This window comes from Meleagris gallopavo, chromosome 9 (genome assembly GCF_000146605.3).
Source record: "Meleagris gallopavo isolate NT-WF06-2002-E0010 breed Aviagen turkey brand Nicholas breeding stock chromosome 9, Turkey_5.1, whole genome shotgun sequence".
Classification (NCBI taxonomy): domain Eukaryota; kingdom Metazoa; phylum Chordata; class Aves; order Galliformes; family Phasianidae; genus Meleagris; species Meleagris gallopavo.
In genome coordinates, this window is record NC_015019.2 from 8254448 (window position 1) to 8282034 (window position 27587).

General features: G+C 37.7%; 1 protein-coding gene and 1 long non-coding RNA gene across 5 annotated transcripts in view; one reads left to right on the top strand and one right to left on the bottom strand.

The window, feature by feature from the left end:
* The first annotated feature begins 8131 nt into the window (after positions 1-8131).
* Positions 8132-25789, top strand: LOC116216933. The gene is made up of 5 exons (XR_004160653.1): positions 8132-9213; positions 12474-12544; positions 12713-12785; positions 15375-15483; positions 25603-25789. It is a non-coding gene; the product is annotated as an uncharacterized LOC116216933 (long non-coding RNA).
* The window catches only part of DACH2 (dachshund family transcription factor 2), a 238708-nt gene continuing 230303 nt past the window's right edge, over positions 19183-27587 (bottom strand). For 2 of the 4 annotated variants that reach the window (XM_031554655.1, XM_031554654.1), the window contains exon 13: positions 19183-20069. In XM_031554655.1, the coding sequence (XP_031410515.1) occupies positions 20032-20069 (38 nt within the window). In that variant the 3' untranslated portion in view covers positions 19183-20031. The other 2 variants (XM_031554653.1, XM_031554652.1) reach the window with 1 other exon arrangement.

The window sequence follows — 27587 nt, forward strand, 5'->3', positions numbered from 1 at the left end:
TATATGAAATATTTTTAAGGGTCTTAAGTCTGAAAAGTGTATTAGACTACTATAACATCAAAAATTCCACGTTTCAATTCTTTGTATTGAGCATCGTTTCCTGTGTTTCATTGGTTAAATTACATGTGGGAAGGAAAGTGCGTCTCAGTATCAGCAGCAGTACCATAGTTCATAACTATTCAAACAAGTAAAGAGCATTTACTAAGCATTTAGGAGGAAGATGGAAGACTAACAGATTCGTTTGCTCACTGTCTTCATGTTTCTTCAATATTCCTTTTATTCCAAGAGGGCTGAATTATCTACTTGTATTCACAATATGTTTCTGACTTTCTTGATATATTGTATATACCTCGCAATTAAACACCTGTTTTTTTGTTGTTGTTTGTTTTAGTGTAATATGACATTTATAGGGACTGTAGATATCCTATAAGGGCATAGGATTAACACACCTCTATCAGAGGTGTTTTGTCTGTAGCTCAGCCTGTAGCAGATGAAGATCTTGGACTGTTTTTAAAGCACAGGCTTGTACACTGTAAGGCTACTAGCCTCACAGAGCTCCTTTGTCTAGACATGTTCCAAAACATATATTAGGCTGATTATAGTGAGTAGATCATAGTACATTTACTGTATAGCAAATAGGCTACATTCGTTATTATGTAAGTGACTAAAAGGTGGCACAGACCCAAATTCAACCTCACTGCTACCAACTGAAAGCTCTTACTATACAAAAACTAGTTATTGTCCAAAACATATTATTTATTACCTAATAAATATGTTCATAATGTGAAGTGCAGCTTACACTTAGGCAATTTTTGAGACCTTGCTTAAAGCTATTCGGAGCCAAATAATCCAGCTGAAAACCACCTCTAAGAGCCACTAGTAGAATTGCGCATTTGCTAAGGTGTGTTTTGTTCTGTGCAGCTTCTTCTGTCCTGTATGCAGCTGTCTTGTCTCTATTCTCAGGTACAGGAACAGCACTGAGGTATGCTAGCTTGTGTTATTCACCCAGAGAGATCTTAGCATTTCGAGAAGATTAAGCTCTGTCTGGAGGGCTTTATTTCTTTATTTCTAACTCAGACTGGAGGTAGTAGAAACAGGATCTTAATTCAGGAGTGAATTTGCTGCTCTAAGTTACATTTCTGTTAACTAATACTTATATACATAAATGACACACGCTTTTCATTTTCTTCACTTGAAAAGGCCAGGTAGTCTTTTACAGTATGTTAGAGAAAGCTTTTAAACCAAATACTATTAATGTTATTGAACTTCATTGTATGTAATATATTTCCAGCTTATATCCAAACAATGCTTTTGTGCAGTAGATGTTTTAGTGCTAGACATTTAACATCTTTTATCCCATTCTGCTTTCTTACTGATTTGATCTCCTTGGCTTTCAGCACTCTGAAAGTCTAAAGTGGAGGCAGAAGTGATCAAATGAGGAGTCCGTAGCTAATGGTAGAGTTCAGAAGCTGTTCTTAAGTTATTCTTAAAAGTTTTTAAGTTATTCATAGAAGTTTAAGAAGCTATTCTTAGTCTGTAAGATAGCATATGATAGCTGTGGAGTTCAAGCTGAAGGCAAATAGTTTAAGAATATTGTGGCTTGTCACGCAAAGTTTCAGCAGCAATAATGTATTGCCAACTTTTAGCAGTCGGTGATGGGTTAACGATCTCAGCCTCTTGCTCAGCTCCAGACAGACATGCTACTGCTGGTTTTCAGCTATCTACTCACACTTAGTTTAGAAGTCTGCAGAAACGGGGTTTTCAGTGTTGGAGTAGACATTTGGCAATGTGTGAAGTGTCAGATGAGTGCTGGTGAATTTGAGAACGGGGGCGAGCATTTCTTTCGCGGAAGGAGAAAATATTCACAGCAGAAAGCAGTCAACCTGAAACTGGAGGCACCTGACATAAAGTAGCTTTAAACTAGTCTGCTCCAATTATATTAAAAGCCAAATCCAAACTTGTCCTGCACGGCTGACACTCCACCAGCTTGATCAGCAAATACTGAAATCGAGCATCAAGGACCTAGCTGCATGCTTAATCAATATAAACCAAAGACAGTGTTTAAACGGTGGTCTAAACTTAGCATACCGTGAAAGAATGTGTCTGAAAAGCCCTATCTGAAAGTGCAGAGAGAGGGGCCACCTGATTGCACTCTGGAATGGAGGGGTGCAGAAGTAGAAGGCATGCAGGGCCCCGGGATGCAGCCTCTGGGCAGAGCCCGCTGCTGTGCCTTAGCTGCAGAGGAGGGCACAGGTGTGAGTGCTCAGTTTCCCTGCTTTTTGTAAATGCCTTTGGGACTTCAGCCTTTCCCTATATATCTTCATCTAAATGATAAAAGACTTGGTAAATGTAAAACGCTACTCACTGGACTATTGTTAAGGAGTTTTCCTATTAGATTTATCACCACTTCTGTTAATTCCATTTAGTCTATTAATTTATCCTCTTTTAATTTATCAAGGCCTTCTGGGTTGTCTTTTGTTGTTTGGTTTTTGTTGGTTTTTTTTTGTTTGTTTGTTTGTTTTGTTTGTTTTTGTTTTGTTTTGTTTTGATTTTTTTTTTGTTTTTTCCCCTCATCTACAAATTGCTCGGTGTTGACAGTGACAGAAACCTCACAGGAAGCATTGACACAGTTTGAAAAATAATTCTGAAGCCCTTGTGTTGCTAAGGAAGTTTCATCAGTAGAACCAACAATTTAAGATTGTTTTCTCAGCAGTGGATGAGATAAAGGAGAACTATTTCCAGATACAGTCATTTTGAAAACTGAAGGAAAGATCTTATCGGTTTGGTGGTTACCTTGAATAGAATACACCAAGAAAGATTAATAGGAAACAGGGATACCTGTTTTGGTTTAAAGCAGGAAAGAACCTGCAAAAATATTTTAAATAGCTACTTTTGTCTGCTCTATTTTGCATTTAATATAAAATTTAGGCATCATTTTAAATACTTATTTTATATGTTGCTCTGAAAGTAGCGCCTCCAATTTATTTCCATGGAAATTAAACAAATACGAAGAGCACAGTAATGCTGTTTAACAGAGGAAATTCTCAGCTACAAGATGCTATTTGTAGTCAGCACCGTTAGCTGTGCATTTTTGTTGGTAATGAGCAGGGGCCTGCATGCCACGCTCATAAGATTGACATGGCCATCCAGAATGTGGCTTGTCTCTTATGTCACTGTCACAGTGGATGAGTAAACTTCTTAGAAAAAGAAAATAAGCCAAATGTATTAAATTACAAAAAGAGATCCTGTATGGGGTCTGAAATGCCAGAAATATTTTAATGTGTTTGGGTATCTTCCAAATTTTTCCCATGGGATAAAGCAATTTCTTTGGAAAACTTTATTTTCAGAATGTCAACCTAAGTTGCAGATGTGTAAGAGGTATAAAGGAGTTTTCTTTGCACCAGATACAAAATATGACTGTTTTGAGATCCAGCATCCATAAAAACATGACAAATGTGCTTAACAGACTAATACACACAATTAATTTGAACCCAAAAGCCTAGATCTAAATACAAACAGTAAACAACCTTTGACTCTTCCCTATCAGGGGAAGCTCTCATTATGTTTTTTAAATATCAAGTATTCTGTTCTACTTCCATAGAAATAGGACTGGGACCTTGGAGCTATAGAGGCAGGTGATATTTTACTGTAACTGCAGTGAACTTGAACCATCCAAAGGGAATACATGACACATGTCTCTGTAGCTCAATTTAATGTGCCTGGTTAGACAAGCAAAAATGCTCATGTGCAATGCATTTGCAGTATGTAGATATTGGTGTTACACTATACTGCACAGTACATGCTTGGAAGCAGGAGTGTATGAAATCTTTGCAATAGATCATGAGAATGTGTTGGATACTTAGAAAAAAAAATGCACTTTTTAAGATCAGTTTAATAGTTATAACTAAGCAAATGTATATTTGGGTGCTGATCATTACTAAAAAATTATATCTAATGATCAATGAAGAACGTACAATTCATTATTAAAATTATAATCTTTTAAAATTTTAACTACGAATCTTCCATGTATATAATACTGTGATTCATAATCCTGTTTTAACAGTAATTAATTAAATGATGCTATTCATCATTTAAAGATCTTAAAAGTACATTTGACTGAGTTGCAAATCAAATCTCCGCAGATTAAAAATGGTCCACTCGTATCATGTGGTGCTGGTTTGAAGATTTCTGGTGATGGGAGGAGGGATTTATTTTTTCCTTTGTCAGTAAAAATAGATCACATATATTTTTGCACTCTGAACAAAATCTACATTTCTAATTATCAGACAGTGACTATGATTCACTGAACATATTTCTGAACTTTGAGCTTCAACAGCATGAGAATAATGGCCAGCTCTTCAGCTGGGGTAAATTAGTGTAACTTCCCTGGTCTTTCTTAAACTGACCTTATTCAAGATTTCTCTTATGCTTTTAGGCATTTCTGTTTTCTGATGCTTTGATTTTCCTTTTCTCACCTCTCTGGAGTAGTTTCAGATGATCAGTACATGAAGGTCTGTGTTATTTATGAACTCATTTGTTACTTTTTTTTTCTGGGACAATAGAATATGGGATCTAAGCATCAGTTTGCTTTTATATACTTCAGTTAATATGATCAAACCATTTCAAATGTACTCTGTACAAACAAATTCCTATAAATCACAAAGCAGGACTTCATTTGCATCCTCCTTTAGCTTTTTTCTACTCTCATCATGTAGGTATGCATGTTCAATCACATGGTATCTGTTACCATGTTTAAACAGGCAGATATTTCTTCGTACAAATGGATTTGGGATATAAATTCTTAAATCCAAACTAGTCTATAAAACTGTGTATTAAGGTTACAATAATGACCGAGATAGTAGGTGGCTGGTTTCTTTCAAAACAACATCAGTTTGTTGTGCATTGAGGCTACACAGTCCTTAGCCAACAAATGTGGGCTGCTCCTTCCCATCTAAAGGCATGCAGCCAGAGGATTTGAAGGGTCTGATAAGTCCACCATCCATTTAGAAATCTATCCAGTTTACCATGTTCTCACAAGAATTTCATTTTTCCTGTGCAATAGGAAGTTTAACTTGAAGTGAAGCTTAAGTAATATTGATAAAAGATAGTAGCATTGTTCCCTTTTCTGATCTGTGCAGTTTTGTTTTATGGGTGCGCACCTTGGGGTGTAGATACTGAAACACGTTCCCAATCATCTTTTATTTCTGATCTCAGTTTCATGTACAATCTTTTAATTTGCAAATTTGGGGTGGGGTGAGTATTGGGAGTTGGGTGGGGTTTTTTTTTTTGTCAGATATTGTTATATTAAGAAAAAGAAATGTAATGTGTAGATATCTTTAATAAGGTAAATCATTCTAGTTTGTCAGTTTTCTGCACAGGTTGCTCAAATAGATTTATTGGATATACATAGAACGCCTTTTCTATATTGCTTATGCATTCTCATCTGGCAGAGTACTGCATCATTTGGAACAAACCCTGTATCGTGGGTAGGCCTTCTTTACTGAAGGGATACAGATTTCTGGCAAGGAATACTTTGTGGGGGAATCTATGTGTATCTTCTGTGTGTATTTTGAGACACAACGCCTAAGAATACAGCACAGAATATGATAATACAGAATATAGAAAAAAGTGGTTGATTACCATTTGTATTTTTAGTCTGCTCATCTCGGGAGAATGCCAAAACCAAACTTCAGCAGTCATATCCATCTGTATTATTCTTCTTGTCAGTATAAAACAGTGAGACAGTTTCACAAACTAGATTAAGAATCATAGTTTATATTGCAGCATAAAATTACTAAAATTGTATATAAATCTGTATTGCAGATCATACGTTAATGCAAAAGCTCCAATTTATTTTTTTTCACTTTGTCTGTTTAAGCTACTGGGCAAGTTGTTGCATGAATAAATATATTTTCTTCCTCTGAAACTGTGTAATATTAAATGCTGTGTTGTTGGCATAAAATATAAGTTGATCAGACAGACAAAGATTATTATTCTGACAACAGCGTACACAGGGGTATCGTTGTACATTGAATTTCAGTGTGTAATATGGTATAAATCTTCATGAGAGCCTCAACTTTTATTGGCTGCACAGAAGGTGCTTTTCCTTATTAAATACGGGAGATAGTCCCAGGGGATTTTGTAAAAAATATCTTCATCCATTTTTTCTTCTAGTCTCTGGGCCCTGACAGATACAGCTGGGTAAGCATTTCTCCCTTGACTGCTTGGCCACAGATACAGCCATGCTTTGGCACTCGAGCCCTCATAATGCTTTGCCTCAGCAGAACCCATCAGATCCCACAAAATCTCCACCTTTCCCATTCCATAAATGGATGTGTGTGCTCTCTACATCCTGCAGGACAAAAAATAGCTTACTTCTACAAAGCATCACCAATGAAATACTAACATAATGAAGGTGTGGGTTCTGCTTCTCTGTTGTTCCTTGATAGCATCAACAGTCTGCATCCTCTCATTACGATTGCTGAGGATTTCCAGGGCACAGGGACACTAACAAGCACCTTCACTTCCATGCCCTGCACAACATGAAGGGACAAGGACACAAAGTAAGATGCTTTCTTGAATTTAAACTACATGAATTATTTTCCTGGTCAATGCAGGTATACTGTCTCTTTTTTGGAAGTAAGTAATTAGGAGATTTTCAAATCCAGTGCAAAAGCTTCTGTAACACCTTGTTCCTCTTAATACTGAATGAATGTATTCACTGAAATTGGAACAGTAGAGCCATCCTAGGTAAAAACATTAATTACTCAGCTGTGGAGTGATGGTTATCTCACACACTGGGTAAGGTCACTGAAGATGAAGGTAGAGCTCAGACCTGTGTTCCTTCTTCAGATCTGCTGAATTCAGGGCTCACTACTAGAATACCAAACACCCAGCAATTTTTTTTTCCCCAAAATTATTGTTCTTCATTATAAAAAGTTATCAGTTGTGATATTTCAAACTCTTTTAGAGCCTCCATTAAGGGAATTGCCAGTAAAATGTGGATGTACTTTTTTTTTTTTTAAACAATTAATGACATCAAAGTCTGACCAATTGCCTAAAATTATCTTTTCTATCCAGGTACTTTGTGTTATAGCTTTATAGCATGATACACTTAAAAATTTAGGCCATACTAGTATTTTTATATCAGTACCAGCTATAAAATCTGTATGCATCACCTTTATAGCATAAATTAGGAGTGAAATTTGTGTTAAAGGACACATTATTACTGTTGTTTCTCTGCTACTGACTTGTGTATTACTGCGTTGAGAGAGAGCAGCAGTTCTAAGAAGGATGAAAAAACACTTTTTTAATCAAAGGAACATGAAATTTCATACATTGTTTTCAAAATTACTTATCATATGTAAAGTTATATTGCATATAGCTTAAAAAAAAAGTAGCATTTTTACGTGCTCTCCAAATAAGGTTACAGTGCTTATAAATGTCTTAGCATTAATCTGGGTGAGAAATTCTGGTGGCAGTGCATGGAACAATGACAAGAAATGTTTCAAACACACATACACACATGCTCACAGTCGATTTAAAAAATGCATGAAGCATAACTTGAAGGCTAACTCACATTTACAGTTCAGAAAGTATTTTTTCACTTGCGTATGAATGGATACTGATGTGGGAAAGCCATTCTGATGAGGAAATGGTAAGTGATTCTGTTAACTTAAAGTGAATATACTTTATTCACTGCTAATTTTAACCTGTAGAAGTGTTAATTTCTGTCAGCCGTTAATTCTCACTTGTACCATAGGTAATATATAATTTTTGTAATGGTTTTCACAGCCTAATTTCCCCATTTTCTTCTGCTGGAATTGTGTATATATTTTCAAAATAGCAAAGTTAGGAATAGCTTCAAGATGTAGTACAGTTTGTTTTCCTGTATCTGCCTCTTACTATAATAACTTTTTAACAAATGTTTGCGTTTTAATAGAGTTGGGTTTGCTTGTTTTTAGCTGAATATTTGTTTATTGTCTAATTGGTCTCTGGCTGTCAAACTGGCTGCATACCAACATCCAGGCAGCAGGGACTCTGAGCAGAGAAAATGCACGGATTTCCAGTAGAAGTGCTGCAAGCACTAAGTAGATATTAGCATACAGCAAGGTAAAGATGAACTCTGAATGTTCCTTTACATTTTCCCATATGTGCTTGGTGCAAATTGATCATGATCTTTATCCTTCTGCTTCTAAACACATCCTTTTTCTTCTTCTCTCCATACATTTTCTTCCCTTCTTCAGCTGGCCATCCTCTTCAGCCTTTAGGCAAGTCAGTTTAAACCATTCCTTTGTTCTTCGCCAGCACCTCTACCTATCAGATTCCTCGACACCCAACATTATTTATCTGTATCTCCTTACTTGTATCTCCTTACTTTCTTACATTTATTTGCAGTTCATTCATACCTACTTTCTGCTTGCAAAGATTTTATAATTCAAAACTGTGGACCAGAAATGTAACTACTGCCCATGAGCAGTGACAGACCTGTGGGAAGGATAAACTTATAAGTTACCTGTTTCTGGCAGTTGCAGCTGCTGTAGCCTAGTACACTGTCCTTTTTCAAAACAGCTTTGTACTAACCATACTGCCTTCTCTGGATATTCTGTCTCTGCTTGGATTTCTGAATTTCATCCATGTTGGCCTCGCTACATGTGTTTGTTGTACACTCTGTTCCCACAGGACAGTGGGCCAGCATGCACTGTGAGAATTAAGGGGAACATTTCTTGTGCAAACACTGATCCAGCTAGAGCACTTCAAAAGCATGATCCAACAGGAGAAATGGTCACTGAGGCTGCTCTCCTGCAGGGTGTCTGCAGCTCAGAATAATAGCTCTTGAGTTATTAGCTGGTTTTGTTTGGCATTCATCTTCTGGAGTTACTGCCAATGTTATGTAGGCAGAAGAAAATGTGATGAATATGTGTCATTTCCCCTTCTTTCCCCCAGAATTGTATAAAATGGAAGGGCATAATTAGAATGTAAGTATAATGGATCAGGATTTATTTAGTGTTTTTCCCAGACTGAACAAATAATTTTTGTGTTTGATTTACAGATCTTTCAGTTGAAGAATTTACAGTGGAAACAAAATAAATACAATTTCTCAGTTATGAGAATTGATCAATTAGGAGAGAAACAGATGAGAAACAAGCTGTGGCCACAAGCAGGAGGAGTCAGCCTTCTCGTGCACTGTGCACACGCCAGCTGGCAGGACAGGTAAGTCCATGGGGTCTTGTGTGTCTCTACCATTCCTCTGATTTGCCCTTTGCCACTGTGATGTTTGTGTCTTCTGGCTTGTTCTTGTATCTAATCTACAAAACTTGAGTATGAGATTTTTTTGAAGAAAAAGATGGGCAGGGTTCCTGCTCATAACAATAATGGCTCTTAGTTAAATTTCAGACAGTAAAGCAATTCACACTAAAACATTATTTCTAGTTTATAATTCAATATTCCTGTTTTTGTCTGGTGGAAAAAGTACCTAAGATTTAAACTTGGTGTGTCTTGTGTTGGCTTTGATTGAGCATCTTTATGAAACATTCAGATTTGATAGAGGCTTGAGTATTTGATAGTATGTTCAGACTGGGAAGCTCTCCTGCCTCCCTTCCCCCATACATTGAATCATGTGCCATTATTTTATCTTCTTGATTATAGAGTATATTAAATCCAGAATCAAGACTGTATGCAACTCTTTTCACAGTTCTGTGTGATAAACTATATGATTTTGCTATTTTGAAGACTGTTCACCAAGTATGTTACCGCACTTTTTTCCTCTAAGCATATTTTCCAAGAACAATTAAGAAATAGCCATAAAGTTTCCCAGCTACTGTTCATGAAAATGTAGTGGCAGATAGCTGCAATGCAATAATACATGCAAGTAGAGATGGCAGAAGATGAGAATGGTCATACCAGGTGAAACTGAAGGGTGCTGAGCCTATGTTCTTCCCAGGCATATGCAGAGGGAAAAGGTGGGTCAACTGCGCATCAAGGCAACATATGTCCAGAAATCCACGAGGACATCCATGAAGACACTTAAGCCAAAGGCACTATCTGTGTGCTTAATCACCCCAGACACTTTTGTTTTGTGGGATTTTTTTTTCTTTTCCTGAAATGATGAGATCACTGATCAGATGTAACACCTTAGCAACAGCTCTCCACCAGAGGTCCCACAGTAGAAAGGATGCTCCTTTCTGTTGCTTTCCCTGATACTCGATAGTTTGAGAGGCTTGACTTCTTGTATCAAATGCCAAGTGATCATTTTCTTGTCATTTGCCTTGTGGCACTAATGATTACATGGAGCTCTTTCTCATGAATTCTGAATCTTTTTTTTTTTTCCCCAAGATTTCAGTGTCTTGGTTTATGTAGATGTTCCTCATACAGATTATTGAATGATACTTGAAAAATTTAGAATTTTCTAATGCTAAGTGATACTTGATTTGCTACTATTAATTGGTTCTTGTAGACTGGTGTAATGCTTCATTACCAAGTAAGACAAAGCTACAAATATTTAATGACAATTTCAATCATCTATTTCTATTGTATTCTCTGGCAATATAATCTCCAAATTAATTATTCCCATGCTTTTGACTTCATTTTCATTTCACACATGGTCACAAATGATGCGTAAGTTGTTGAGCATGGAGTTAAGACACAAGACCTCATCAACATAAATTAGTCTGTAAATTTGTGAAATCTGTAATGAGTAATTTTTTCCAGTGATTGCAGAAATGTATAAGCAAAGTTATAAATGTGTGGAAGTGTTCCTTGAAAGGTATGCAGAGGTACCATAGAATTTCTGCAAAGAGAAACCTTGCTTTTGTCTGAGCATCTCTGTCTATGGAGCAAGCAATCTTACTCCAAGCAGGATACCGACCATTTGGTGCCCCATACTTAGGAACAGACTGTGATGTTTTATCTTATTTTTGAGATTTTACGTTCCTTTTAGAAAGAGAAAAATAGTCCTTCCCAATAAAATTGTATACTTCAGTATTACACATTACATAGAACATTCATTCCATCCTCTAGCCCAGATGCTGAGGAGCAGTGGTCTGGTGGTGTCTGTAACTCAGTGCTGCTGTGATTCTATGCAGTGAGCTTCTGCTGTCCTTCTCCTACCCCATTGTCTCCCAAAAGGGAAGATTATTTATTCTTTTCAGGGGGAAAAGAGGGAAATGCATGAGGAAACTTGATGGCCAGCACAACAGGGAGAATATTCCAGAAAAGCCAGCCTCAGTGAGGGGGAATGGGTGCTAAGGCATGCCAGATAGAAGGCTGGGAAATACAAAGGAACATAACAGCTATCACTCTCAGTAGCAGACCAAGTGTGAGCCAGAAACAGATCAAGTCAACAGGAGTTTCATAGAATCATGTTATGGCTCCAAGCAGGGGAAGGTGATCTCCTTCCACCCTGAAGGTAAGTAATGCTTTCAGGAGGCAGAGAACTGAGGGAGAGGGCTCTCTGCTCTTCCATCCTGATTCCAAAGCCATGCAACAGAGAATTTGCTCATAGCTATGCTAAGCTTTGGGTGGAGGATGGGCACTGTTATAGGGAACAACTGCATGCACTATTTCAGCAAAGGCTTTTAAATGCCTGGTTTTGATGACCTCCCTAGATTTAAGCAAGAAGAAAAGCAGACTTGAAAGCAAAGGATCCTTTGCTTGCAAGAGCCCAAGAGCAGCTTATCACTGAGTTAGAGTTTATAAGAAATAAGCAGTAAATTGTGTCAAAGTTGGACCTAGCATCCTTCTAGGTCTTTAAGTTTCAAGAGTGAGAAGAATACTTTATAAAAAGAAACAAGATAACCTCAAACAATGGTGTCACCAAAGAGCAACTACCAACATATTTGTGTATCCAGGAAAACGACTCCTGGAATATTTCCAAAATCACTTCTGGCTCTGTGTAAATTAGGAAGATGAATGCATATGCCCATGAATTGTTTAACTGTAGAAATGTCTTCTTTTCCCATATAACAGATGCACAAAAGGGAATGGGAATGTTTTATAACTTAGGGGTTTAAATAATAAATTAACGGCTTCTATTGTCAGTTTGAGAAGTTTTGATGTTTTGTGTAATGTGTAATACTGAAGTATACAATTTTGGGGGGAAGAATTATTTTTCTCTTTTTAAAGCGAATATAAAACCTCAGAAATAAGATAAAACAGCACAGTCTGTTTCTAAATACTTTGCATCTTAATATGCTTGAAGTTCAGGCAGTAAGTAATTTCTGAGTTTTTCCCTTGAGCTGCGTAGTTCTTTTCATATGTAATTATTCTCTGAGTGCATTAGATAATGCTATGGTTCCCACAGCTGTATACACATCTATAAATCATTAATGAGGCAGTTAACTGAAACAAAACTATAAAAGATTTGCATTACCCGGCAGAACCCAGCCTTAATTGACTTCCAGTTATTTACAATTAATTTTTCCATTTGGAATAATGATTGCAAGTAACTTTGGGTTGTTTTTTTTATTACTCAGGAATTAGATGCTGACTATTCATCAAAAGTTTTTACAACAGGACTCTGTCAATGGACAGTAATGAGCTTGAGGTAATCTTATTTTTACATATTCATACACCCCCACACATTGGCAGAGGAGACAGGAGTGGGAGCAAGGGGTTTGTAGTAAAATGGGGACACGAGTACGTGCTTCTTTATGTATTTTTTTTAATCACATACCTAAGTTTTTAAACAATTAATTTCCTTTCCTGATTTCAGCATGTAGCTGAAAGGCAGCACAATGAATAGAGCTGGCTCCAGCTCAGGATAGAATAAACTTCATGCATGAGGAGTGAGTAAATATTTCTATCTTTCTATCCTAGAAGACTATAAAATAAAAGCTAAGAAATAAATAATGTAAAAGCTATTAAGTAAATATTAATTCATTATGCTATTTAAAAGATGACTTTTGTAGAAATACACTGCACAAAGTAAATCCTTGTTAGCTTGTCATTATTTGCAAGGCACAGGCATTGAGGCCGTGAGTCAGATTCTGGACATGCACAAGAAAAAGATCTGCTCTCTCGGCCATGTAAGCATAACTCTCATTGACATTAATAGGCTCTGAATGTGTTCATCAGGAAGAGATGTCATGTTCAAATTCCTAATAAAACTTAAGCCAAAAAGAGCCAGAGCCCATTTGCAGCAGCTGATGTTATCTTACATTATCTTTCAATCTTTAATTTTCAAAATGCCTGAGCAGTTAGATCTCATCAGTAGTAACTGCTGGTCATTTCTCTGTTTCTACATGTTAGCTGTAAAATCTCACATAGTGAGGTGCATTCTATTGAAACCGCTGTCCTTGGGAACTAGTCCTTCTGTGACGCATAAGCAAATGGGACCTTTTTTCCCCTTTGCTCACTGGATACCAGATGCATAAATACATGGTCAGGCTTGTTTCTTTCTTCCCCTGCTGCCCTCTCCAAGATACTGCTCTTATGCTAAGGAAGGAGAATAGACTTCTTTTCTTTCTTGTTTCAAAATAAGTAATTTCACTGTCCTTCAATTTGTATTTGAGTTTCTTTCTATTTATGAAAATTGGCTAGGCAGGCTGCTCAGAGCGAGGAACTGAAACTAAAATCAGCACGGTGAGCACAGAAAGGAGTGGCTGTAATGAGTATGAGATGCTTTGAATTCTCTAAGTTTTGTAGACCAGAAGACAGACACTGGTAAATGGGGGAGGGTTTAATTCTGAGCAAAGGTGAACTAGCGGCTGCTTTCCTTGCCTTATCAATAGGTGCCAGCAAAAGGCCACTATAATTGATCTAGAAAATGTGGGCCCCATGACAATCAAACACACATAACCTTGAAAATCTTGCAATCTAGTGCTGAAGTAATTTTTTCCCAGGTTATGTTCCGCTGGATTATGTTACGATATGTAATGTAAAGTAACGTGACAAGACTAGACATGGGTCATTCAGTCTGTCAGTAATTCAGAGCCTGGCAAATTGGTCCTCCCTCTTCACCAGTCCATGAACTTCACAAATACTTTACTTATTCATGCTGCACCAGCAAGCTCATTATTTTAGCTGGAAATACCATTTTGATGTGTAAAATCTGAGAGGCTTTTCTTTTTGAAATCAGGCCAGTACAGGATGAGCAAACTGTATTATTATTTTATTATTCAGCTACCACATTCTGTCAACACACCATTGGCAATTACATTGCAAATAATTGCACAGTTGACAAATTGTGCAGCATAATTTACACTATCATTGTCTGAATGTGATCATGATGCTCCTTTTTGGGCTGGATTTCCTGGGGTGGAGAAAGGCCTACTTTGCTTCTTGTAAACTTGGATCTCCTATAACCTTTTATGCGTGTACATGCTATTGCTGTCATCACTGATTTTTTCTTTTACTGGCTGCAACTATTTTGATAATGAAAAAACTGAGAAGTCCACCAAATTCCGGGAAGTCTTAAACTGATCCATGCCTTCTTTCTTATATGGATTCTGAGCAGTGCGTTACTGCCTATCTTCAAAACAGGGTACAAGAGAAACCAAGGCTTAGGAGTTTCTTGAATGTTTTCTTAGAAGAAGCCAAAAATAATGTATCTGAAAATGCAGCTTTCAGTTGGTGAAAAATTCTGTTTATTTGAAAAACTATTAACTACCACAAATATGTAATAATTTACTTACCAGCGCTGCTATAAATCAAGAGTCTTAGTCCTGCAGTGCTTCTCATCACAATAGCAGACGTCACATTTTTCTGTGACTCCTTGCAGTGTTACGAGCGTGGCCTGGTTCTGATTTGGTTTCAGAGCCGGAGTCTGTGAATCAGCTCTGTGAATTAAATACGACTGCTTTTCTCTTTTTTCCTTTTTTTTCCAAGTTAGTGTGAGCTGAACATATTAAATATTAGAAGAAATAAAGAATTACAATCAAGGTGCGAGGAATTCATTTTTCCTTGGGATGTAATTTCAGTATTAAACTACCAGGAAAAAGCTATGAAAGAAATCACTGGTTTTTCCACTGCTTTGCACGTTGTAGAGTCATTTCAACATGTGTAATATGGGTGTCAAATCCTAATAAATCAGCTGTCAAATGCTATCAAATACTTGCACAGGTGTAAATGATCACATAAAATGGAAAGCACTGATCTGACACAAAAAATCTCTGATTACCATTTCTGTCTTCATCAGTTTTATGGAACTATTAAAAGAACCCCAGTCCAGTAGGGAGCTTATTCCTCATTATCCAGGTTACCAGCTTTTTTTGGTCTCATTTCCTACTTTTAGCAAGTTTTTCTTTCTTGTTTATTCCCATTTAACATCAAGAGAGAAAATGCAACAACTTAAATGGTACTGCTTTGGACTAAACTACTAACAAAAACATTATGTTTCATGATTGTAAGAATGATAGAGCTTTTTTTTTTTCCAGCCAAAACATCTCTGTAAGTGCCCCCGCATCATCAACTGATGGCAGCACAGCTCTGGGAATAAACAGACTTTAGCTAATGGCAGGAATCGACAGGGGAAACATGAAACAGGTATTTCTTCTTCATAGACAGTGAAACATGATTGAAGTTAAATACCACATCCTACTAGCACTGGAGCCAGTTAAATTTTATTCCTCGTGTCTATTTATTCATCTCTTCTAAAAAAAAAGTTCATCTAGTTTCATTTAGTACCCATGTTTTTCCCCTTTGTGTTTGGCTACTTCTATGTTGATGGAAATGAAAACTCTGCAGGCACTCCATAGACTGCAGCTCCAGGGCTGTGCCTATGTGGTGATTCTGTGACAAGGCTGCTTAATGTTTGCATTAGGTTGCGTATTTGGAATGCACTCTTAATATTCCTGCTGTTAGAGATCCTATATTGTAATATTCATTATAAAAGAACTGTAACGCAATCATTATTAGAAAGAAAACCGGCATTCATCCAGTGATTCAAAATCACTGAGCGTCTGTAGGTTGTCTTATTTCAGTCGTCTATGAAAAATAAGTGTGTATATCTCGTTGGCTGACTGGAGCCCATAATATTACATCAGTAATGGGCCAGTTTTGGGTGGCTCTGTATGAACTTCCCACCTCTCTGGCTGTTCCATCACCACCATCTCTCTGATTCCCCACCAATCATTCCCAAATACTGGGCACCTACTCTTCTATTAGGGAGAGCAAAGCATATGTATGGCCTTACTTAACTGAGCTTGTTAGTTTTTAATATAAACATTTTTAGAGAATGACCTTAAACACTGAGGCTGTCCCAGATCTGCTGGTGCACAGCTGTCTTTGTCTTAGGGGTAAGGTCTGCAATTAGCCATGCAGATAGACAGACAACATACCAGGAGCTATGAGTCCCTAATAAGCATGAAGATGAGCAACTGTATTTTAAAGACAGCAGAAACATTTCCTTATCCCATAACGAAACTGTTGCAGCAGCCAAAGCAAAGAGCTGGAAAAAGGCATCCACAACCTTGTGAATGCACATTTCAGTGCCACCTTTGTGCAACTGATGCATGCATTTTCAAAAATGTAGCATCAAATGTCTTTCTAAAAAGCTTAAGTACTATAAAAGATTTAGTATGTTCAAGATGGTTTTGATGGTTCTTTGTTCATGTTCAGAATTTTGGATTATGTCAACAGTCACATATATATATATAAGATATAGTAAAATCTTACTGTATTTCTAAATGAACTCAGAATAATCATTCTTCTTATTTTAAAAAATGAGCTCCAGTAAGACTTTTTTCCCTCTCCTTTTATTACCACACTGCAATTTTCATGCAAAGGATGATCTATTAAGGACCCAATGTTAGCTGGCCATCAGAAGCAGAAATGGATGATGGTTTAATGGAAAGGGAGTGAGCTGCAGTATTTGTGGGGTGCTGACACTGAATCGGTTCACTTCAATTGATTTCTTTGAGGAGCAATTATCAAAGCGCAGTAATTCATAATTTTTCTATAAATTCAGAAATTAAAAAATACTTCCTGTTTTTTTCTCCTCTTTCATCCCAACTTCAAATAGTCCAAGACTCCCTTACTTGCAGACAGAACTAAAGTTATAATTTTTATTAACAGTAATGTTACGAGGGCCTAAACACCCGCAGTATGGACAACAAATAACTACAGCACATGGATCGGCTTAACAAAACTGCAGACCCCTCCCCATCTCGCTGCCAGGCAGCAGGTGGTCAGCTGCTGGGCAGGGGCAGGAGGGCTCTGTGCCAGCACTGCTCCCAGAGCTCATGGCCACACAGGGCAATGGGGCTGTGCTGGGGCTGAGCTCTGCACACACACACACACACGCACACACACAAAGTGGTGGTGAAGCTCAGCTGAGGCCACAAAGGAAATCTGTAACAATCTGGGTTAGCCCACGTTTTGTCATGTTACCAGAAATATTCTGTAAATAAATATATTAGTCGGCCACTTACTTGCAGATAGCGATTACTTAAACCAGCTTTCAGCTTTTAATGCACTGCCATTCATTGGTAACAGGGAGCGTTCTCGCTGTGTATTACTATAGATCCAGGTTTTAAATTGAGATTGGTCACTATTGATTCTGTTGGTTTAATGATGATAGCAGGCTGCATTACACAAGATTCATAAAATTTCTGATACACATGGGCCATTATGGTGCCTGCATTGAGCTGGGATCACCTTGTGCCCCACTGCTACAGTGCCACGGGGCAGGGAGCTGTGCCCAGACCTCATGGTCCTATGCAGAGTGGGGTACTACCACGAGGTGATAGGAAGCCAAAGAGAAAAAAAAAGAAATCTGCACTTTTCCAGGAACTAATCAGTCACAACTGGCCACAATTGTTGCTTGTTTGGGTCCTTAATACTTTCCTAAGTGTTAGCTACAGGTGTGCTTGTTAGTTTCGGCTTGCAGCAGAAAGCTCACTGTCTCAGTTCGTCAGCATTTATCAGGAGCTACCTAATAGGACTTAACAAAAGATTCACTCTCTGAAGTTTATCAGTTCCTTAAATCTCATTTACCAGTACTTTGACATTTAAAACTATTCTGGGAAGGGCAAATTAGAAATCAATGATGTGCTCATCAACCCTGCATCAATGCAGCTCTAAGAAATGTATATCAGTCACTGAGGGAAAAAATGCTATACGTGTCTTTCTAGAGACCAAAGAAAAATGCAAAAATGTGAACAGTTCAAAGGCTGAAATATTTAGTTACAATAAGTCTTTCTGAAATGCAAGATCTTGTCAAAGATCTGTCTTCAAAATCTGCAATTCCAGCACTCATTCAGTCGATCAATCAGAAATGATGCAGTATCCAAGGAATGTTTTGTTTTTTAAAAAAGGTTTAGAAATATGATCTATCGGAACATGCTGATGGAATAGAAACTGAAATTAATAAATAATCATAGAATTCAGTTTCAGGTGCTGCAGCATTTTACTCACACGAGCTTTCATTCAGTGCTGCAGCACTCACCATTTGCAGAGCTCTTCATATTATTCATTTTTGGTCATTTAATCACTGGCAGTGTGATTAATGCAGTTATTAGAAAGCTTGCAATACAACTACATGGAATAAACCATGTTTGTGCATTATAAGACATTGTGAACTATTCTGATAATTATTTTGATCACCTGTAAAATGGAGCTGGGCATGTTTTTTGAACTGAGACCTGGTTAAACTAAAAGGTTTCTCTGAGGAATCAAGAATCAAATTATTTTCTTCTGCTGTATTCTATAGCATGGCTTGAAACTACATGTTCAAAGTTAGGAAAAGTCTGTTAAATGGGACTCTCTGAGAAGAAAACTTAGTGATGAAAAACTGAAATTTTAACACTGTAGGTGTATTTGTAATAATACACATATAGTACATTTCCCAGAGATCTACCTAGTTTTCTTTGTTTTGCTTTGTTTTATGTGACAGTGATTGAGTTCAGGGTGTAAGGCCATAAATATAAGCATGCATATATAAACTTGGGTTTGTGAGTAAGTATTGCTCCTCTGACCCATGAATGAGAGTAGTGAATGAACAGGTGACTACTTACTGAATTCCTCTTGTCTCAGTCACCTATTTCATGAAAGGAATGTTTCTGTTACCTGCAAAGTTTGGAATTTGTAACGTAAAATAATTAGGAAAATGTTTCATACCAACCCACCCTCTTTATTAAGTAATTTCTTCAAGTATTTTAATAGTGCAAATTATTGTTTTGCATTAGTACAATAACGATGGGAATTCACAGTCCAAAAATAAAAAATCTTAAAAGATTTCCAAAGTCAAACAAAAAAATTTTAATACTGTATTTTAGCAAGAACATTTTTAACAAAGAATGTGTACTTTAACTTAATATGGTACAACAGAGAAACCATACTTAAAAGTTTCCATTATCTAACACTCTACTGCATATTCATTTTTTCATCTTAAAAGACCAAAAGCCAAGCTGAACTGAGCATAAAAAAAAGCATCAATTATAATCCTCATATTACGTCAGCTATTAGGGTTTAGCTCACACTTCTGAATTGGTCATCTAATGAAAGGACAATTTTTACATCATTCTTTTAAAAAATGTACACACATTTCTTTTTAAAACGTAATATATATCGAGTATCTGCTTCAGTAAACAAAGCTTAATTTATAAACACAATCGAAACAGCTCCATGTTGAACAGTTTCTGTGATAAACTGGACTTGTATGATGTACAGCCAGTGAGGACCTTTGTGGCTTAAAATCATTGTGCCATTGCTATAATAGCTACCTCCTTAGGAAAATCAAAACAGAACAAAACAAAAAGAGTTCGTTGGGGGGTGGGAAGGGGAAATAATTCCTGTATGTGCTTAAAAATACTAAAACTCCTTTCTATCTCCGGGGACCTAAAAATGATCTGTTGCAACAGGCTTGGTTTGGTATGGTAAGCTTGTAAAAAGTCTCAATATTTCTTAATGACAATACGGCAGTTTTCGATGCAGCAACAGTAAATTGCTTGAAATTGTCCTTCAAGTTTCATGCTACAAATCCTGTTCCTCACACAGTACTGAAGGCATCAAAGGTTGGAAGGGACATTTTTCATGAACTATATAGTCTTCAAATAGTGATCATTATACATTTTTCAACAATAGGTGTTTCCTTCAGTACATGATGGTAGGTTTGATGTATGTTCTGTTTTCTGTAGGAAAAAAAAAAGGAAAAAAGTCAATTACAGAGTTGGGCATTTCAGAATTATTTGAAATGAAGGTGGATTTCCTTGATAGATTGTGGACTTTTTTTTTTCTCAAAACAAACGATCAGATCTACAAGTGATATAAACTGAGTACAGACTGAATATGTTTTTACATAACGAGGCACCCAATGACAAAGCCTTGAGAGCCCCCCGTCAGCCCGGATTGTGTTATGCAGAGCAGTGACCCACTGCCCACCTCCTGTCCTGAGCCACTCGTTTCCTGGGCTGATCCCAGCTGGCATTTGCTACGAGAGGCTGCAAATATTTTGATCTGCATTTTTGTCTTTTGTGACGTTTGTTTTTTAGCTGAACACTGTCTTTTCTCAGAAGGCTGTTGGTGTTGTTTTGTGTACCTCCTAACACATCGGCTTTACAACATACCATTATTATATGAACACAACCTAGGGGACAGTGTGTTAGAATACAACTGCACTGCATTAAAAATATAATAGAAGTAAACTGATATCTGTTTTTTGGAAAACTGTTATTTCACTCAGAAACCTCCACTTCTCTTTTTAAATTATTTTTCTTTATTTAGGGAAACAAGTAGAAAGCTACTTCCATCCTTTGTAAGACTATTCCTGATTATACTGCCTATCAACTGTGATTTTTCACATTAAGCAATGCTAAGTCCAGAGGAAAAATAAATATGCCCACAGAAACTACAGCTAAGACTACATCTAACAAGAATCTATATTCTTGTTCATTATACAATGAATCATGAATTCACCCAGCTAAACCCGCAAGTACTGATCTTGAAGATGATAGCAAAATGATAATATTGAGAAGCATTTTGTATAATGTTGACATCTATCCCATTACTGTTTTACATATGCCAATACTGAGCACTCATAAGGAAAGAACAAGTATTGACCTGCTAACTGACACTGATCCTTGGAGCAATCTCAAACTTTGCCACATTTCAATTTCAAAATGCATTTCAGCTATAATATGAGTGATTTATCATTTAGCAGTAGCTGTCAAAGTAACCTCCTAGATAAAACAAAAACATCTGGAACCATAAACAGAGGAGAGCAGTAGCTGAATTTTAATCCAAATCCGACATGTTCACTTCATTAGGAACAGGAAACAGCTAATTAGTAATTGAATGTTTCATGGTTTTAAGGAGGCTCAGACTCTCCAAACATAGATGATTTAATATGTGTTTTGGATGTAAACAAGAATAAAGATCGGAAGAGCCAGGGACATAACATCTCTGGAGGAATGTTTGGGAGCATGGGAACCTCCAAAGAAATGACTAAAATTAGCTTCAGGCCTTTGGCTGATTAAAATTATTGTCTTAAGATTTACTGTGGCAAATATTAAAGCTTGGGGAGAGGGGTAAGCAGAAATGCACAGACTGAACGTTGTTGTGCTTTTTTGTTTTCTGCTCTTCCTTCTGGTTATTAGGAAGTTCCTTCCCACAGCAGGCTATAGGTGATGTAACTTACATTAACGCTGTGCTCCAAATAAAGATAGCCACTGGCAAAACCTGCAGGTCAACGTGACTGCCCCCAAAAAGTCAGAAATACTCCTTACTGCCAAGCCAAAGGCTGACATTCTGCTGGAGTGTGTTTTTAGTGAGTCAGTAATTTAACAGCTCTGGTGCTTTGCACAGCAGCAGTCGAAGCACTGAGCTCTGAGCAGCCAACACCCACAGTGCTGCTCTCTTTGGGGTTTGAGCTCAGGAGCCAGATCTACAAAAAAGTCCCTCTGCCTAAGCACCCATACTGGGTGGGACTTCTTATAGATGTGCTTAGCATGTTCATGCCATACCAGTGGAAGTCAGCAGGCATTAGGGATGTAGCTTGCTAAGTGGCCACAAGGCATCTGCTGCAGCTGTATTTGATGTTGATACTTGTACAGTGATGGTGACTGCGCATGTGTGCACATTTATGCTGTCCCATTTGCTGACAAGGTCTGTGCAAAGATAAGTGTAGGCACATTCCAAGTAAGAGCTGATTTATCAAAAGTGGGAGCAGTAAGGAAGGCTATGATGAAATCAGCCTCTGTTCTTCCCTACAAATATTATTTAAATAATGTATTTATTTAATTTCATAATAAAAAAGAACACTTTTTACAACCATGAACACAAGTCCTCTCTCATAGAAGAGAGCAAATTCACAACTGTTACAAAATTCTTCATTTAGCCACTTGAAAAACTACACAAACTGAAAGGATTTAAGATAGATACAATACTTTGATTCTTTGCCCAATCTTTTGCAAATACTTTGCGCAGTTAATCCCTGCCAAAGAAGATGTATTTGGAGATCAAATGTAACACTGATTCAGCTGGCTCTTCTTGAAAACAGAGAGGGAGGGGAAGGTGTGAAGCAGCTGATACCATGCTCAGCTGGGTGGCTGGGTCAGCAAAACCATGTGTTGGCTTTGGTCATTATACACATGAATAGATAGAGCTCATCAGGCCATTAACAAGCTCTAGGAAACCACAAGGCTGTGACTTTCTTCATGCTGCCCAGCCTGGCACCATTCCTGCTGCCCATAGCCGTGGGAGCCCTGCCTGCCTCCACCCTGGCTGGCATCACAGGCTGCTTACTGACAGAGCCAAAGTCATAGCAGGAGACTACAGAAAGAGAAGCAGTGAATTATTTGGACTATTGTCATTAACCTGGCTTGTGATGTAAACCTGAAGCTTAAAAGTTAGCTAAAACTAAAAGTCTTGTTTTCTAATATAACATAGTCATGTTTTAAAAGTATTTTATCTTTCAAATTATTGATCAAACTAAGCTAAGAAGTGGTTGTTAAGATAACTGTTGGCCCATGGGCTATTTAAAGTTTGGAACAAGTCTAATTTTTTCCCCTTTATTTCTTAAGGAGAGTTCAGTGGAGGTATCTGTAGCACTTTTGTAAGAGAGAAAGCAAATGCCAAACCTCAAGCCAAGAAATACTACTGATTAGTAAACAGAAAACACATGGTTAGATATTTCCCTTTTTTTTAAAGCTCTCCATTATATGCCAGAAGTCAAAATGTGTTTTTGTTGCTGCACAATAAACTGAACTGCATGGTGTTAACAACGTCACGCAGCAACCACCTATGAGAAATTACAGTGTCAGGAGCATCTGTGCTACCACTTCTACATGAATGACAACGTGATGCTGTCAAATTCATCTTTTTAAAGAATATTCACCATCTCCTCAGTGTAGCTGACTGCAAGCTACATACCATTTTATAGCATTTTACGGTACTATACAGCAAAGATTTGAATAAATCTGTGTGCAATAAATGTATTCTTTTATTAGGTTTATCCCTTAATCAAATATTCATTTATGTGGGCTTCATTCTATTAAAAAATGAAATTATACAAAGGTGAGCAAAAGTGTAGATTTACAGTAGTTTAAAGCCTAATCTCATTCTCTAGGGGTAATATTGACAATATAAAAACTGTATAAATGATATTCCCTAACACTAAAATATGCTTATGAGCCCCCTGTGCATGTTATACTGCTTTACAACCTACAGTGAAATGCATGACTGGCTTAATAAGCAAGACATTTAGAAAGGATTTTTTCCCCTTCCCAATGTATAACAGGAGTAAAGATCTCACAGTCTCAATGTAGGCCAGAGCCTGTGTTAATAATTGTAATTCTCCCCAGGATGAGGCTGTCTTCCCTGAGTTGTTGGTCCGGGGTCTACATGCATCTCTTGCACTTTCCTTTAGCAACAACACCATCATTTGTCTTTCTCTTTGAAGGTTTAATATCTGTATAACAGGACAAATCCAAAGCAATAATTATCATCTCCTTATTTATTCACATTTTTCTTGTTTCTTCATTTTCTCAGCTTATTTTTCCCCTTGCTCTCAGGACAATTTGCATGCATATTTGAGTTTCTGGAATGTTTTGTATGGCTTTGTGTTATCTTTAAATCAGTAATTCACCTGTATTTCTATAAAAAGTATTTCAAAACAAAACTTCCATGTGTACTCTCACATCTCGCATTGAGAACTGTGCCCTGATAATCCTGGTGTGAAACTCCAGGCCAGGAAGGGGTGCATGATGCAGCCAGCCTGCTGTGATCTAACAGCTAGAATTTGGGATTGTTCAGATAATTTTAGCACACTTAGTTGGAGGAGAACATCACTGGATTAAGGAAATATGCAATCTGCTCCATCATGAGAGAACAAGGATACATGTGTTATATTGCTAACTATAAATTATTCACGTTACTTCTAAAACAAAGATGAGCCCTACACATTGCAGGGCACATGGACAGCAGAATCCCACTTTTACCAGTTTGGATCAAGAAGGAGCGGGGAAAGCTGCTAAAGGTTGGGTAGGGCTGAGCCAGGGCCGTGTGCCTGCAGATGCCAGGGAGCAGCAAGAGGATGTTTGGTTGACCAGCAGCTCCGGCTCTGCATGGTGGCTTGGAGAGTGGGACCCATGGCCTTGGTGGCACAAGGAGAGGGTTGGACATGAGCTGAGCAAAATGGAGCCAGCATTTCAGTTAAAGCAGAGCTGGGTTGAGCTCTGAGTGCAGCAAAGACATAGAAAATACAATGCCAAGACAATAAATCTAACAGACAAAGCTGGGGCTGGTTAGTTTGATTCAGTTATTTTCTGTGCTGTGACACTCACAGAGGTGTGGTTTTTCCCCAACTTACTTCATGCTTAGGAGTATTGACTTGACTCTGTCAAATACTTCCACATTCACATTAATAGATCTAAAAACTCATACCGAAAATAGGACTTCTATTCTAATGAGTAGCAATAGCCAAGGACAAGAATATGTTCACTGAATACTAACTGTGCAGATGCTGGATTGCCACTGTCAGCATGGGTAGGAAGGGAGTTAACACAGCGGTTCCTGCTGAGGAAATATCCAAGCCTGCTGACACTGAGTTATTGAATAAACGTTTGAGCCCTTTGTAAGGGAAAGGTAAGGACCTTCACAGACTAGTCTCCAGGGGAAACCTTTCCTCACCTTCTGTTTTCAGTAAATCACAACACTTCAGCCTCCTCCATCTCATGAGTGCATACCGAGACAGAGATTCAGAAAAAATATTGTGTAGCAGAAGTACAGATAGCATGGAGAGTAAGATTACTTTGCAGCCCTGCATTTGCATCACCAACAGCGAGCAATGCAGCCTGCACTGGGCTCTCATCACAAGCAGCAGAGTTGCCTTTTGGTTAGCAGTTCGAGGGACTGCTCTCCCTTGTGCCTGCAGTGCTTGCATGGCTATGGGAGCCTTCTCATGGGGTGCTCATTATTCCAGGGTAGAACAGGAGAGGTTTTCTAGAAAACACAAAATGACACAGGTCAAAGCAGCTAGAAGGGGATCACTCATTCAGCCAGGACATGCATTTGAGACAGAGCACTGGGCAGGAAGAAGAAAAGATCTAAGCCTTGCAGAAGCCAGGGAAGGATTTGCTCACAAGCAAAATACCAGGTCTCTATTAATCACAGTTTCTAATCAAATGGTTCTGGTCTGCCCTCATGTAAAAATTTCATTTTTTCTAGAGAAAGCAAGACCAGAATAACAGCACTGTCATTTCCAAGATGTGGACACTGTCTCCTGCAATAGAATAGCAGCAGCAGGGCTGCAGAATCACCGCATTTGAAGGTATATTCTGATACAATAACCAAAGTCAAACCTTCTCAAAATCACTACCCCTCCTTCTTTTTTTTTCCTCTTGCAACTTTCTTTTTTTTTTTAATTTTTAGCCTGGATTTAAAAATAGGTTGGTTATAACCGAATATTAAAAAATATATAGCTTGTTTTCTAAATAATAGAAATAAATTATATTCTAGATTTCGACAGTCCTCCATCTTTGGCAAACAAATAAAAAAGTTATTCATGGCTACTGGCAGTTTCTGTGCTACCTCTCTGCTAGGTTATTTCGCAGACAAAAGCAGCTGCAGCCCTCTGACTCTCCCGTCACAGAGCCATGCTTTCACCTCAGGAAAGTCCGTCCACCTACACTCCTGCCTCATTCTTGAAATTTAGAGTCTTTTAGTTTTTGTAAATTGTTATCAGCAAGTATTATGCTAACGTCTATTTTTTAGAATTTTAAGATAACATTGCTTTGCTGATTGTTCCAATATCCCCTAACAATGAAATATAGTAATACAAAAGTTAACTAAGGTATAAACATGCAAAAGGAGAAGTCTCCCTGCGATCATAAAATGATGTTATTTTCTGTTCAGCAGTTCATGTTACTGCTGTTCATGCTAATTAATTAAAGGAGCTGTTGCTGTAATGTGCAAACAGGGAATCTGAGAAACTGAGAGGGCTTTTAGGTCTCGGAGTGAAGTTAAGTCAATCTGGGCGCGGGCAATCAAATGTAATGAAATCACTTGTCAGTGCTAAGCTTGCAAAAACTGTGAAGTTTGACTAGGGAGTAAAAGGATTATAATTAGATTTCCAATAGGATAATAACTAAATGGCAGAAAGCAGTAAAGAGAAAATATTACTTTGTTAGCTAATGGTGCTGCTGTTCGGTTTTAGTTTTTATCAGCACACTTGTAGTTGTACTAATTTAATTTGCTTTTATCAGCAAAAATGCACTACTCGAATGGTACTTGAATGTCATTTGCAAAAAACATTGATCTGAAGGTGCACTTAATGACACCCAGTATGTTTATTTTATGTGAAACGGAGATTGCTTGATAAAATGGTTGATGCAGTATCTTCCTGGCCCAAGAGTGAGTTATGGAAGCAAGAGCAGAAGGTATCAGCACATGCACTGCCTGCTCCTGCACCACTCAGCTATGCAGGGGCTGTCAGACTACAGCAACTATTTCTTTTCTATTTGTCTGCTAACAGGCCCCTCACAGATTGACCTGTGCTGGACCAAAAGCTCAGGGGTATGGAGGACAGAGCTAAAGACTGTAAAGTTTGAAAAACTTTTAGCCTTGTCAGCACAAAATTTCAGTTCAATTAATACACAGAGCATAGGGAAAACGAGTCTACTAAACGGAAGAGATTTATAATGCATATCAGAATCTCAGAAAATGAACAGCTTGTGTTAATAAAATCATTTTAAGAAATGAGCATAAAATATGATATGACTTAATCACTGTGCAGTATTTTTGCAATTTTCCTTTAAACCATCTTAAGGAGATACTGGCAGTGAAACTAATTGAATTTCAAAGGAAAGGCACTGTGTGAATGATAGATTTCTGTCCAGCAGAGTTATTGACAACAAAAAAGAAAGGTCTGCATTGACACTAAAGCTTTTTTCTGTGCACTAGAGAGAGATTCTGGATGCTTGGAAACAGCTTTGTATTAGGGACATGTGTTTTGACCCTTCCTCCTCCCAGAGCCCAAAAAACAAAGGCTGTAAATGAAGGGGCAGTGGAGGCAGTGTACTCAAACTGTTAAGATTGCAGTGCAAGAGTTGCTGTCAAGTTTCAGAAACTGTAAATCAAAGGAAAATAGAATAAAAAGATATTACAGTATCAGCATAAATAAAAATGAAGGAGATGGTGCTAAGGAACAGAAA